We start from the raw sequence: 14,719 nt of genomic DNA, 5'->3' as shown, positions 1-14,719 counted from the left end.
TTTACAAAGAACTCATTATTCTGATAATTACTTCGATAAGGCGCCCAACAATCAACATTAGCTGCCTTGTTTATACTTTTGTACCTGGTTTATTTCAGTCTAGTGTCAAAATAATTTCAGGGTTGTTATGCAATCACTTAATGTTTGTGTCAAGCAGTATGTTAAACAGGAGCCATCACTTCCAGAAAATAGTCTTAAAGTATATGGGACAAAACACTTGTTGGCTCTGAATTGCGCATGTAGCGCATAGTGCATCGCATGTCCATGGGTGTGGTGCAGTCATGCTGAGGAACCTGATCTGTGTGGCTTCAGGCGGTGGTAACTCTATATGAGTGACACACATGAGGAGGCCCAGCCCTCCTGCACACCTAGTGAAAGGCTCTTTTGATTCAATTAAAAGGTTGTATTTTGAGTTTGCTGTTGACTCCTTTGAACAACGCAATAAATCCATGATATGACTGCAATCACCTGTATATGTGTATACTCAAATGCTTTGCGCCCATGTTTGAATGTTTCCCCCCCCTCTTCTCTTTCCCTCCCACTTTCTTTTCTCCTTTAGTTGTTGCTTTCTTCCCTCATCTGACTCTAGTGTCCTGTGCTCTCTCTCCGTGAGCCACCAGGGGACAGAGTTGGCCTTTACTTTCCAGCTTCTGTCAAAGTGTCCAAAACTACTCTTCTCCTTCTTCTCTTTCTCCTCCCCGCTGGCTCATAGAGGTCCACCTGGACTCCCAGTCAGCCCTCTCCCTCCATGGAGGTTGGGGGGAGGTGCCGGGGGCCCTGGATGTGGACCCCGACCCTATTCAGTTCTGCTCCGCTCAGGCAGAACTGGGACAAGCATCTTGCCTTGATGCATCCACTCTCACGGGTAGGTCCGATACAAATGGTTACCTTGTTTGAAAATGATTTCCTTTGTTGATTTAAATAAATTCCAATTCGTGGATATCAGCTTACTGTTCATTTGTTTCAAATCAATAAGATGTGCTAAGCTAATTTATGGACTTCCTTTGTTCAGACCTCTGCGCAGATCTGCCAGAGTTGGAGATAGTGAGCCTCCTGTCAGAGGGTCAGCCCAACTACACTCTTCGAGCAGACTGTGTATTCGGCTACGCCAATGACGACTGGCTGCACACCCCTCTGCTGCAGCCGGAGGTGGTCCTGGGTCTCACACACCAGCAAATTGAAGAGACCTTCAAGTACTTCTGTGAGTTTTTTCCTTTCTTTCTTGATGTACAGTCTTACCGACGCCACCTTGTCTGCATTGACCCAAACTGCCCGAAGATTACGCTGGACTTGACTGGGTCTCTTGCTCACACTGCCACTTCAGTGTGCCACATGGGTCAGCAATGTCACCAAGCTGATTAACCGTCTGTCATTTGGCTTCCGAAACCGTTTCAACTATAGCTCTGCAGACAGAATGGCCAAGTGGCCATGTTGATGGCATGCTGGACATGCTAGAAATACGTGTGCATTGATTCTTTCATGGAAAGAAGAAATAATGTGTGAAATATACTGGTAGGATTTTCTGTTGTCGTTTGACTTTTGGTATTTTGCAATTATATGTCTTGGAGTGACCCAACCATGACTTATGAGTGTATTGTGGTGTGGATTAGTTTCTGAAGAAAAGTCAAAGTATTTCAGTTTGCTGACACATGATGCTTTAAATGAGCATTCGGCCGAAAGGCACATTCGCATCCCTCTTAGTTGATAAGTTGTCTAGAGACCGGGATTTCATGACATGAAACGCACCCCGAGTTAAATGAAAGTAAAATACACCTGCAACACAAATCCAACCAGACAGGAAGTATCAGGGAGCATTGCATGTCTCGCTTGCTTTTGTCCGCCGCGCAACTATAAGGGCGTTGCTTCGAGCAGAAAAGGTGGTTAATGTCCCCTATGGAACAAATCAAGTAACTTGTAATCTGTAATCAAGTAATCAGCAAAGTCATTGAGATGCTTTTTCAAATGGCATGCATCTTACAAACACGTGCAAAGATTATTTGGCCAGCTTCACTTGATAACTATGACTTGGGCTTTCATGGGCTGCTTCTTTTGGCTGTTGTTGGCTTTGCAAAGAGAAAAAAAAAATATTGACGTACAAAATTGTGTAGGTGACTTTGATATTTCTTCAGAAAAAACAAAAAGCACTGAGTGCCACCATCTTGAAACTCTTGATGACCCTTTGGAGGGACGGGAATTCAGGAGCTTATGGTGTTGCATCCTCATAATGCTAGTGAGGATGTACTTGAGCAGGACAGACTAACCTGCAGACTCAGCCGACATATGGTGTTGTTTACTTTCTGTGAACCCCTCTGTTACATCTTCAATGCTGCCAACATTTGGGATGACATCTGAAATCAGATTACCGTATTTCATCAAATAGACGCCTCCGTTTTCCCCCCCTACTTCAGTTCACGACATCCACACCCAGACGTTAAAAAGTTGACTGCTGAGCCTAGTAGAACTTGGTTAACAAGACGCATATAAAGCACATTTCATACACAAGGCAACGCAATGTGCTTTAAAAGCCTTTCCAGTTTGAAAGAAAATTCTACAATTTTTACAAGGTATTTTTTTTGTCTGATTTCAATCTGAAAAAGAAAACTCAAAACATATCTTTCCACCAGAATCAAACGTCTGACATCTCAATGTATTCCCCCTCCAGCCATCAGCCTGACACCAAGTCAGTGGGTGTGGCTTTGTCTGCACCAATCTTACGCAGTGCCCCCCTCTCTCTCTCTCTCTCTGGTGCTGGCATTACGTCTGTGTGGTGAATCCGAGCGGCCATTGACATGCTTGGAAGCTACCATCTGATGTTTCAGGGGTGGGCGGGCTTACTACCACATCATTATCACAACACCAGTGCTCCTATTTTTAGAATTTTGTCCCATTCCAGGAGATATGACGTTTTTTTTTAACAAGTTCCTGAGGCCAGTGGGCTCGACCTGAACTCTTCTGGCTTGTGAATTAGACCTTCCTTTATCCATGACCCCTCTTCCTCCCCCTCTGTCCTTGCCCGGTAGTCCAACGTGGCCAGGTGAACGTAGGCAGGAGTGACGACAGATTGGCCTTACCGGCTGACGGATTATGCATTAGCACCAAGAAGCTCAGAGTCTTTGCCGCAAACAAACGCAGGTGTGTACTGAGAGGCAAGAGGATCTCGTTTTTAACCGTACACACGAGCCCGCGGCATGATGCTGGAGAAACGAGTGTGCGCAGGGAACTAACGGTAGAACCAAGAGGATTTAACTGATGGATGGCAAGACTGAGGGCAGTTTTTCTGTGGTTACCATGGAGGTGTGGAGCTCCTCTGCATCCGAGGAGGAGGAGGAAGAGAGGAGCTCTGTCAGTATTGCGCCGGAGGACGAAACATGCTGCAACAGCAACAACAACAACAACAACAATAACAACAACAACAACCTTTGCAGGGAGGTGAAGCAAGGTGAGATGAAGATGATGATGATGATGAGAATGATTTTTAGGGATCCCTGGAGGAGACGCTTTGAGGTTCGTAGCCTGTTCAGTAGATCTAGTTCGCTGGCTCGTACGCTGAGGTTTGTATTATCTAAGAGCTTTAATACTTAACTATGTGCAGCATGTACTGCAGCGTGCATGCTGTCGAGTCATCTCGGTGAGGGTCATGCAATAATTGACAGTTGTTTTCAGGTCTATTCTGAAAATCAAATATTGCGGTGAAGGTCATTAAGCGTGTGTATACTTTACACGTAATACTTTATTGTGGTGCATTTGATGTGTAATTCTTATGGTTCTGTAGAAATATGAAATAATTCTAATGCTTGGTTTTCTAATAATACTTAATATTTAGTATTTCATAGACGTATGAGGTTAACCTAGATGGTGTGAAAGGAAGTTTACCGCAAATTAATTGGACTAAATAAAATGCTCAAACTGTGGCCCTTTTTTTTTTAAGGAATTTGAACTGCTGAGGTTTGTCTATGTGTGAAGGGGATTTATTTTTGGAGGGGGATGAGGGGTGGCTCATTTAGTAGGCCGACATTATGTGTACTGCTGCCCTACATTCTCACCTCAAAGTCATCCATGTTCATGTAAAGTTCGAAGCACTTGAATGTTGAATCGTTTATTATAGCACTGTTGCGCAATTTATATTAGTACAAAATTTCATCTATTAATTTAATAGCTTCCATGAGTGGAGCATTTCCTTTATTCATCCTCCATGTGGCTGCTTCCCTAAATTGCCATATTGCTGGCGTCAACCCCAGCACTGCGACACGGGCACCCCTCCGAAATAACTGGACGGTGATGTTGCATTTCTGTTTTAAAAACATCACTATAAGCATCGTATTGATGTCATTTTAAAATCCTGCAACAAATTCAAAAAGCTGCATAATAATGCCAAGACTTCACATGACAACAGTAGATGGAGGAACAATGTGAATGTCAGCGTCTGAGTTTATTCTCGCCTGTCTGATCCCCCGCACTCTAACAGACGTCATAAGTATGCCTAAGTCAGCTATGCTCATCCTTAGGAGAACAGTCAGGCTATTGGTTTATGTAGCTCCTTAGAATTAGCACCCGCAAAACCCGACAACCTTTAGCTGTCAAATCTCTTATGTTGATCTCCCTGCACTGCGCGGTTGGCAGGTCAACAGGAAGTTTATGGTGTGTTCATGCTGAATGCAAAATATTCCGCCGATGATGATGGACGGTAGACCAATGAGGAATGACCGACCGGCAAAATGTACTTCTGCACCCACCTCTGCATTTTCAGTTCACAGCAAGTGGAAAAATGGCCAACCCTGAGATGAATATAAAAGCGGGTGAATTTTGTTGCTTAATTCATATTCCAGAAATGCAAAAGTAATCAGAATGCTGCGTTTTGACTAATGAGGCCACATAGAACATGTTATTGTAAAGGCAATTTTTGAATTGACGTCCCTTTTTTTCCTTTTTTTTCTCTCCATGACACTTCGTAAAAAAAAAAAAAACTATCAGGTTGTGGTCCAATCTTTGACTATTGTTTATAACTGCAGTGTTTAAAAGTATAGTTTTGTCTGTACACAATTAGAGTACCTGAAATTTAATTGAGCTAATCTCTCCGAGTCCTTTTTGACCTGCTCCTGCTCCTGCGCTTGAGAGGAACAGGGTGTCCTGTCAGCCAAACTCTTACATAGCCGCTACATCTGCTGCCAACTCTTTTAAAACTTCATGCTAGTTGGTGTGCTTTGAAAACACCATGTCCATCCTTTTGTTATCCTATCTGCAGCGTGTTTATGTCATTGTCTACGTCTGCTTTTTTTTTTTTTTTTTTTTTTTGAAGCTGCTGTACCCTGCAGTAAATCAGCACACACAGATGTCATTTGTGTTCCAGAACTCATGTGCAAAAATGGATTCCAGTCAGCCAAAAGTTTAGATTTTCCGCATGAGCCTTTTTAGTTACTGCGACAGCTACACTAGTAAAGTGTTGGGCAGTTGCATCCAAGGAGCCCAATCTAATTACTGTGTTGTTTGACAAAGTGTTGCTAAGAGAGACCACACCTCGTTACGGTTATTCTAACTTATGAGCATGTCCAAAGAATCACTTTGACACCGTGGCCAAAGTGTTTGCATGTCAAATCCAAAAAAGGGGTCTAAAAAAATATATATTTAGGGTGAGCGCACCACCAATTAATCTTGTACATCAAATTACCGAATAGGTCACAGATCTGATCAGACAATAGTGAACTGGAAACGCCAAAGTCAAACGCCAGCCGCTGTCCAGTTTATTCTTGGCAGACTCTCCCATTGAGCTATATCAGTATCCAGGCGAAACAGGTCTTTAGAGGTGTCTTAGCTCGGCTAAAAAGGATCAAGCTAAGAGGATTGCTACCTGACTGACCACATGGAGTTGTTATGGTCTGTCGAAAGGGGCTCCACGTTAAAGAGTCAGTTAATTGATGTTGTAGTTCATTTAAAAAAAAAAAGGGTATTTATTTAATTTTTTTCAACATCAACTCAGTCCTCTCAGACGTCCAGAGTTGCCCAATTTCAATCAATGATGAGGTCAAGGAATATTTTTTTCTGAAGCATTAATACAAATAAAAGTAAAGAGAACATACATTTGCAGTTTGACATTATATGATTGCATGTCACTGTGTGCTCACAGTGCTTATCCGGGGTCGAGTTGTGGGGGCGGCAGCTTAAGCAGGGAGGCTCAGACGTCCCTCTCCCCGCTTTTCCATGGCCTCAGCAAACTCCTCCCACGCCCGAGTTTTTGCCTCGGCAACCGCTCAAGCTGCGTCCCGCTTGGCCGGCTGGTACCTGTAACTCCCTCCATGTCCCCCGCCTCTCCTGGAACATGAGAAAAGTTCTACCAGAGATGCGAGTTGAAACTTTTTCTGACAGAGTTCTGCCAGATGTTCCCAGCAAACCCTCACAATACGTTTGGGTTGGCCAGGTCGGACCGGCATCTTTACACCTTCCTCAGAAGGTACTTCTATACCTTGACACCAGCTCGGGCTCCTTCTCTGCTAGAAAGATGACATTCCGTGTCACATAATCTAAATCGGACAGCCAACGTCCCGACAACTGGTGTCCATGCGTAAAATGTAAAATGTGTGACGCTCGCAGATGGAGATTCTGTTCTTCATTCATGAAATCTCTTTGCCTCCCTCACTCTCGCAGTGCTGTGCTCCGACAGAGTTGGCCAGGTCACCAAGACCTATCATGACATTAAGGCAGTCACACACCTACTGGAGGAGGTAAGAGGCCCCAGATGCGCACGCACACACACACAATCGCACTCGCACAACTGGATGTGCAGCACTTTAAAGAGGATTAAGTTTAGCACACTTCTTCCTGTCAATAAATGAGTAAATTGCATTTGGGTCAAGAAAGCGCACCTCCCGTGTTGTGCTACATTGTCACACTTTGTATGAATGCAATCCTTTTTTTTTTTTTTTCTTTCAGAAAGAGCGGGATCTTGAGTTAGCAGCACGGATCGGTCAGTCGCTCCTGAAACAGAACCAAGAACTGACAACTCGAAACGGAGTACTAGATGAGCAGCTCGAGAGTGCAAAGGAGGAGGTACAACCAAAATCGATATGCATTTGAATAAAACTCACTTCAATTGCAGAGACAAACTCAAGTTATTGCGGCCTATTTCCCAGATTGCTCAACTGCGGCATGAGCTTTCAATGCGAGATGACCTCCTTCAGTTCTACGCAAGCACTGACGAGATAGAAAACGCAGAATCACACTCACCGTGAGTACAACGTGCACAGAGAGAGATGTATACATATAAAACATCCACGATAACGGCCCTCAAGGACCAGAATTGCCCACCCCCCGGTTTTAGCTGATCTGAATTCAACTTTTTGCAAACTTGATTCAAATTAGGAACGACACATTATTTTTCCTTATTCAACGATCGCCACGTTTAGACCACATATAACTTTTGTACGTGTATTCATCATGTGAAAAAAAATGTTTTTTACAGAATAGAAAGAAATGAATCGAGCAGTTCTCTCACCAACCTTGTCCACTATGACTTCATGCAGCAGAAACTGAAATGTTTAGAGGACGAGAATCGCAAACTCCGACTGGAGGTAACCGGATTGTAGTGTGCACTTCTAACGTATGAACAAAAGAGACATTTTTGCTTTCATTTTTTTCATCCATGGTGACAACAATTAAAATGTAGCTTTTATATACTATACCGCAGAAGTCCATTGAGTGACAAAAAAAACAAAAAACTCATGAGCCCAAACATGTTTGCGCAGGCCAGTGAGCTCTGCACGGAGACAAGCAACTATGAGGAACAAGAGCAGGAGCTGATGATGGTGTGTGTGGAGGAGCTTTGTAAGTCGTCTCATTAACCAAGATTGCAATTGCAACATTGTGATTGCACTAAACACTCTTTTATTCAACTGCAATAATGGCACCTGTTGTTTTTTTTTTTAAGCCTCTGTCAACAAGCAAGTAGTGGACCTATCAGACGAGCTAGCACGCAAAGTGGAAGACTCTTTTCGCCAACAGGAGGAAATCAGTTTGCTTCTTGCCCAGATTGTTGACTTACAGGCCCGCTGCAAACGTGTGAGTACAAATTTTGAAAGTCAATAAAAGAACGCCTGTATCATGAATGACACAAAATTCCCTGCTTCCACAAATGGTACTGCCTAGTTGCAAACGTTCAAGTATTGTACTTTTTTTTTTTTTTGGTCTCTCCAGCTTTCCAATGAGAACGAGGAGCTGAATCAACATCTGAGTGCCTCCCGAGAGAATAACTTGAAAATCCAATCGGAGGCAAGAAATTCAAACTCACTTTTGATTCTTCTGCCTTTTTGTATTTTAAAATGATGGGAATTGAGCAAATATATGACATTGTCTACCGTAAAAGATTTATACTTGACATTTCTGTCTCCTATCTGCAGATCAAGGACCTGCTGGACAAGTACTCCCAGTGTGAGGACATGCTCCACGAGGCTCGAGAGGACATAAAAAATCTGCGAAATAAGAGTCTGCCCAACAGCACGGTGCAGCGCTACACCGCTCTGGCGTCTGTCCTCCCCATGGACAGCCTGGCAGCGGAGATAGAGGGCACCTTCCGGAAAGGCTTGGACACGCCTGCATCGTCTGAATACAAGTAAGTGTAAAGTGTGATCCTCACCGAAGCCATTGGCGTGCGTGCGTGTGTGTGTGTGTGTGTGTGGACGGATGCGTTCTTTCTCGGATGCAGAGTGAATGTCTAAATGTATTCCCAATTCTTTCTCAACAAAAAGCTAACAGGTGGAATAGTTTGCTAGAAGGAATAATAAAATATATTAGATGCTGCTTAGTCGAACCAAGCCTTTCTTGTATAGGTAGGTTCTTTTTTATTTTATTTTATTTTTTTTTTTTATCAAGAATTTTTGGAATTAAAAAAAAAAAATCTATTTTTTTTCACAATGCATTTCAACGGCCATCTCACGTGTGGGTTTTTGCCCGCTCCTTATCCCTTTTGTACCTCTGGTGATTAGACTGATCTCTATGCATCTAAATTCCCAAATCTGCTCCCAGCATATATAAACTTGTGCGTATTCATAAATATGACTGTTGGTGAATTTGTAATGTATTTATTTCCAACATAAACCTTTTTGGGACAATTGGTAAGATAGGCGCAGATTTTTTCTATTTGTTGGCAGAGCTGGGTTTTGATATCCCAGCATCGTTTGAAAAACGAGCACACCTGCACAATGTCAGCAGGCCTAATTCAAGAGTCTTTAGCATAATCCAATTTTTTGAAGCATTTTCTTTGGTGCAGCTGAGTCATTATTCAAAGCACGCTGAGAGTTTGAAATAATCAACGTGGTTCTGACCAATCATTGAAGTATGATATATTTTTTTCGATCGCATTTATGATGTCCGTTTTCTTTCTTGCAGAACCCACCCGAGACGTGTGTTTGAAACCGTTCGCGTGGTGAACAGATCGGTGAGGCTGCGCTCTCTGTGTCACTCTCCGGCGTTTCCAGGTTCCAGCCCGGCGTCCCTGCGCTCCACCTGTACCAGCACCCCCCGGACCAGTTACTACGGCTCTGACAACGCCAGCCTTACGCTGGAGGACAAGCCCAGCTGCGATCCAGCCCAGAAAGAGGAAATGTGCGTCAGAGAACCAGAACACACTCTTGTGTGTTCCTGCTAGTCATTCTTAACGTTGTCTTGTTTTTTTTCTGTAGCATCATTGGGCCAAAGCGACTGGGCCAGCCAGGCACCCCGGGAGGCCAGGACCTTGAAGCCGCCTTGCGCAGCTTGTCAGCTCGCCAGCAGAACCATTCTTCCGAGCGACCTTTCTTCGATGTGGAGCGCGAGCGGAAACTGCGTGCCTTAGCAGCAAACAGCGACGGGGATGAGGGTTCGAGTGGCTTCTTGACGCCAAATGACAGCCTGGGCTCCAGCCCGGTGGCGTCAACCGACACCAACTACTCCAATGGAAGCTCCCGCCACTCCTGTGACTCCTCAGGATCCAGGTCCTACCTGCCCGACCGTTTGCAGATCGTCAAACCTTTGGAAGGTAGTTGCTTGACTGATCATTTCCGAGCGTGTATACATTCAGACAAGCGTCTGTTGTGAGCAGCGTCGCAACGAGAATGTTAATCATTCTTGGCATGACTGTCGAACACTAATCATCCCACGCTTAAGTCTCTTCAAAGCTGACATTGTTCTTATATCAAAGGGGTTTCGCTGTCTCCTAAGATGAATGTTTTAAAGAACAATAACCGTTTGACAGCTTAATTGTTGTATTTATTGGTGCTTAGAGAGCCAAGTAAAACCAATTTTCCTACACCGCCAAATTACAATTGGTAAGTTACCTCTATTGATAGCCTTTTTTTTCCCGTATTGTCATCGTTTTCATTTTTAATACAGTGACCACCCTCATTCACATTTACAGACTCAACTCTTTGCATTTTTTTTTTCTCCGCTATCCGCTGAAAAACTTCACCGATCTCTTTGTACTTTTGTGTTTTTTCTGACATGCCCTAAGACGCGACAAGATTTTGCCAAAGCTTTCACTAATAGGAAAGTAGTAACTGTTTCAAGGAAGTAGTGCTGTGCAATATTACAGTGTATATGATAGAGCTTGATAAAAATGTCGACATCATGATAATTACCCCTTTTTTTTTTTTTTTTTTTTAATATTTTTTTAATGTGTGGGCGACAGTAATGTAGCATCCAAGATGGATACAAAACAACAGTGGCCTACTTATCAGATCATCATTATACCTCACTCACCAAGTATGACAAAACATTGTAAGATGTGTAGCAATTGGATTATGCATGATTGGATTGGGCTTGGCTGGAGAGGTGGGTGTAGTGATGACGTGCAAAACTTATTTACGCTGGTTAATAAACGCAGTCTCTGCACTATCAAGAGCTTAAATTTACACAACCTGACAAAGTGTTGTCAATATGCTAACCGCTCACACTCGCAGCAGTCAACTTTAATTAGTGACCTAATAACCGGTTGTCTGTGCATCATTGACACGATGACAAGTCCCAGTATGGCACGTGATGACCCAGCTGAAACACAGAGGCCTACAGAACATGGTTTTTCGCAGCACACGATGAATGGCTTGGTCAACGGCCTCCTGGGCTAAGTGCGGCGTGCTGGTACAGTTAAACATTGTCATTGCAGCTGTTTACTGCATTTTCATCAATTGCAATTATCGTTCCAAAATGCTAAACTGAGAGAGTTTAACCAAGAGAGAGTGTGATCCGGTATTTTACTGCATGGTAACGTCCCAGTTTGTTTCGTTACGATAGTAAAATCGAATGAAAAGCCAGCAAATTGAAATAGAGGTCGGTTTTGTGGTTCAGGTTCTGGGTTTGAATGCTCACTCTTACAGATTGCATACCCCCCGCCCCAACCCCCAAATTTGCTTATTGCAGATCATAATATAATTATTTATTATTTTATTATTTATGTGCCCTTTTGATTGACTTTAGGGTGTACCTGCCGCACGGATGGATGACTAGTCTACCTCACAGTCGAGAGGTTTTGGGTTCAAATCTTGACTTTGGTATCTGTGTGTGGAGTTTACATTTTACCGTACTTGTGTGGGTTTTCTGCGGGTGTGCTGGCATCCTCCCACATTCCAAAAGCATTTGTTAGCTTCATTTAAGACTCAAAATTTTACATGTGGTAATGTGAGGGTGAACGGCTGTTTTTCTGCCATCGGCTGTTGAGTGTGTACCCCAACCTCTTGCAAAAACAATTCCGACTTCAGCTCACCCACAAAACAAGTGACAACATGCGCTATAGAAAATGTAGGAATTAAGCGTTCGATTTTTATTTATTTATTTTTTTTTGTTTTAATGTCTGTATACATCAACAGCCACGACAAACGTTAACGTTTCAGGCCATTTTGACACCAAATGTATTTTCATGCATCCTTGCCTCTGGTTCGCCTCCTCAGGCTCGGTGACTCTGCACCAGTGGCAGCAGCTGGCCCAACCCAACCTGGGGGGTATCCTACACCCTCGTCCCGGAGTCGTGACCAAGGACTTCAGGGAGCTTGAAGTGGACATACAGCACGTGTACAGTCTGAACGACCTGGAGGAGGATGAACCTGACCTGTCGCTGCTCTCGGGAGCTCACAGCATGGGTAGGACACGTGTGAATCATGCTTCATCTTTTGCACTCCAGCTTTAAAGTCAGCATTTTTTCATGAGGCATACAGGGCAGGCCAATCCGAATTTAATTTCAATTCAATTTATATAGCGCCAGATCACAGCAGGAGTTTTCCCAAGGCACTTTACAAATGGAGTACGTCTCCGACCACACTGGGATTAAATGAGTTAATATAGTCGCAGCTTTTCATCTATCACGGGCGAGTCCGCTATGTATCTTACGCACTGTAAAGTTCCTCCTACTTCATACACTTGCTGTGGTACACCGGCAGAAACTATTTGAGTATACAGTGCACCATTTCTACAACTATAACCAATTTTTTTTAAGATGAATGCAGTCATTGTTAGAAGTTGACATTTTCCTTCCGGCCACTCACAGTGTCTCCATCAGATCCCAGCTACCCTCAGATCGTTCCCACTCCCACCATCACCAACTGGCAAGACCCCCAACCATCCCTCCTCAGCCCCTCACTCCCCTTTAGGTAAGAACCCGTGTAGTACTCTTACAACTTTGACACCAGCGTTCCTTTCACGGCTCGTGAATGATTTGATTTCTTTTTTTCCAGGCAGACAGTTCTCTTCTTAAATCACTATCTATTTTGCTCCTTTGACCAACCTTTTCTCTCCCCTCCCCATAGTGTCAAGAAACGTCTGTCCAGACTCTTTCTCCAACTGTAGAAGGAGCAAAGTAAGAGCCGGTGGCTCCCGCTTGCATTCTCCGTTGCTGTTTTGAATTAACAACAAGCGCGGCACAAAACCATGTCTGCCTGTTGTCTCGTGTCATCAAAATAACATCTTCTCATTGAGGGGTTTTGAGGTTGAATGTCACAAATTAACCATGAGCTTGTTCAGTCACTCCTGCAGGTTCTTGTACTAGTACACTCTTGGTCCTGTCTACAAAGACAATTGAGTGCGCTTGCAGAACATCCCTGTCTGAACACACCCCACACTTTTGCTTGACATTTCTGCACACGAGTAAAACAATTACTTGTGAATCAAACTAACTGACATGTGCGCTACTCGTTGAATTGTATGTCACGAGTGGCACTAGTAGCCGGGCAAAGAGTGTCGTAATACGTGGACTTGCTGAATGTCAAGGATATGGAATAGATGCTCATTGGGCTTTCCGCGGTTGTGTTCTCTTTTGTTTTGTTACATATCTTCAGCTCAAGTTCACATCTGTGCTGAAAGCTCGTTGAGCTGTTCCATCCGCTCTAACTTGTTTGTGCACCTCATATTCGTGTGGCTAATGAATATTTTTAACGACTCTTTCATAACAGTTAACCGCATGATCGCGTTGCCTCATCAACCTGTTTGTTTGGGGTTTTTTTTTTTGTTTGTTTTTCCACATTTCACCCCAACTGCAATCCAACCGAATGAAATTGTTTGCACCATTTTATACTCATTTTCATTCTCGTTTTTTTTTTTTTTTTTTCCCCCCGCAGCCATCACCTTATCAGCCTGCCATTATGTCCGAACTGTGAGCACGTGAGAGCTTCGCTTGTGTCAGGCCAGCAGCACTTTGGCCTCACAGACCGCCCCAACCCGAACATAAGCCGGTCATCGCCAGGACTCCTGCAGATTCTGGAAGAACGAGGTATCTCCGCCTGCTATTCGCCCCGCCAACACGTACACCACATCCTCAGCTCTCCGGCGCCGTCGACAAACGCGGAGGCTCATGCACGGACCCTTGTGGGACACGGAACATTTTCAGCTTGACCCTTGTTGGAGAAGCTTCGGTGTCTGATGCGGCTCAGTGTGGAAAACGAGAGGGCACAGTAGAAGGAATCTGTGGGACGTCCACCTGATCTTTTGACCAGCATCTTACACTGCACACTTGTTTTGGTGCGTGTGTCGCATTTTCTGTTGTCGTGGCAACATGCATTTCTCCAACATGTTCATCTCAGGACAATCATCCAATCTCATGCTACTTGATTGCGGCAATCGCTTCTTTTTACACACAAATAAGGAACGCCAAGCAAGCTTTTTTTTATACCATATGTTGTAGAAGTTATTTCAACTTTTGTTTTTCTGTTCTGTGGTTGATGTCAATTTCATGCAATAATTTATTACTGTCTCACTGATGAAATTTCAAATTGCACTGAAACACATTCTGGTCTTCCTGTATATTACTTGCTGTATTGTGAAAAGACACGTATATAACATAATATTTCATTAAATTAACGGAGCTAGATGACGATGCACTGATAGGACTGCACTAAATGTTATTGTTATTCACTTTGCACACGTGGTTCCAAAACACTCGTTTTAAATCAACTGAATGAACGCCATGTAAGAAAACACAATATTCCTCATTGCATCAGACAGAATTTCATCCTACTGACTAATTAATGGCGTTTGGCATGATTTTGAAAGCCATATGCAATCATTAGAAGTAGAGTAATTGACAGAGTTGTCTGTAGCAAAAAAACGGCATCGGATACTGTCGTTTTTTAAAGGGAATAAAATGAAAAACACAGGTTATCGTCTCATGTGCTTCAAGTTAACACAAACACTTTGGTCTGCACTTTGAATGTGCTGTGTGTGTGTGTGTGTGTGTGTGTGTGTGTGTGTGTGTGTGTGTGTGTGTGTGTGTGTA

The 14,719-nt window shown here is 43.5% G+C and overlaps 1 protein-coding gene across 1 annotated transcript; it reads left to right on the top strand.

Moving 5' to 3' along the window:
• The first annotated feature begins 281 nt into the window (after positions 1 to 281).
• On the top strand, positions 282 to 14,599 carry hap1 (huntingtin associated protein 1). Its single transcript, XM_088303403.1, has 16 exons — positions 282 to 318; positions 614 to 865; positions 1,013 to 1,201; positions 6,640 to 6,716; positions 6,925 to 7,041; positions 7,125 to 7,219; positions 7,454 to 7,562; positions 7,737 to 7,815; positions 7,919 to 8,049; positions 8,185 to 8,259; positions 8,388 to 8,599; positions 9,376 to 9,591; positions 9,669 to 10,003; positions 11,907 to 12,095; positions 12,500 to 12,602; positions 13,566 to 14,599. The coding sequence occupies exons 1-16, from the start codon at positions 282 to 284 to the stop codon at positions 13,837 to 13,839; spliced, it is 2,490 nt and encodes an 829-aa protein (XP_088159529.1). The 3' UTR covers positions 13,840 to 14,599.
• The last annotated feature ends 120 nt before the right edge of the window (positions 14,600 to 14,719 follow it).

This window comes from Idiotropiscis lumnitzeri, chromosome 8 (genome assembly GCF_059441095.1).
Source record: "Idiotropiscis lumnitzeri isolate Australia: NSW breed Sydney's pygmy pipehorse chromosome 8, RoL_Ilum_1.0, whole genome shotgun sequence".
NCBI lineage: Eukaryota > Metazoa > Chordata > Actinopteri > Syngnathiformes > Syngnathidae > Idiotropiscis > Idiotropiscis lumnitzeri.
The sequence above is the reverse complement of the archived record's forward strand: the minus strand, read 5'-3'. Positions and strand labels throughout refer to the sequence as shown.

Coding starts and splice junctions, on each gene's coding strand:
- hap1 (XM_088303403.1), top strand. CDS start 282: ATGCTGAGGAACCTGATCTGTGTGGCTTCAGGCGGTG. Junction 7,816..7,918: donor GGTGTGTGTGGAGGAGCTTT/GTAAGTCGTCTC, acceptor TTTTTTTTTAAG/CCTCTGTCAACAAGCAAGTA. Junction 8,050..8,184: donor TACAGGCCCGCTGCAAACGT/GTGAGTACAAAT, acceptor TGGTCTCTCCAG/CTTTCCAATGAGAACGAGGA.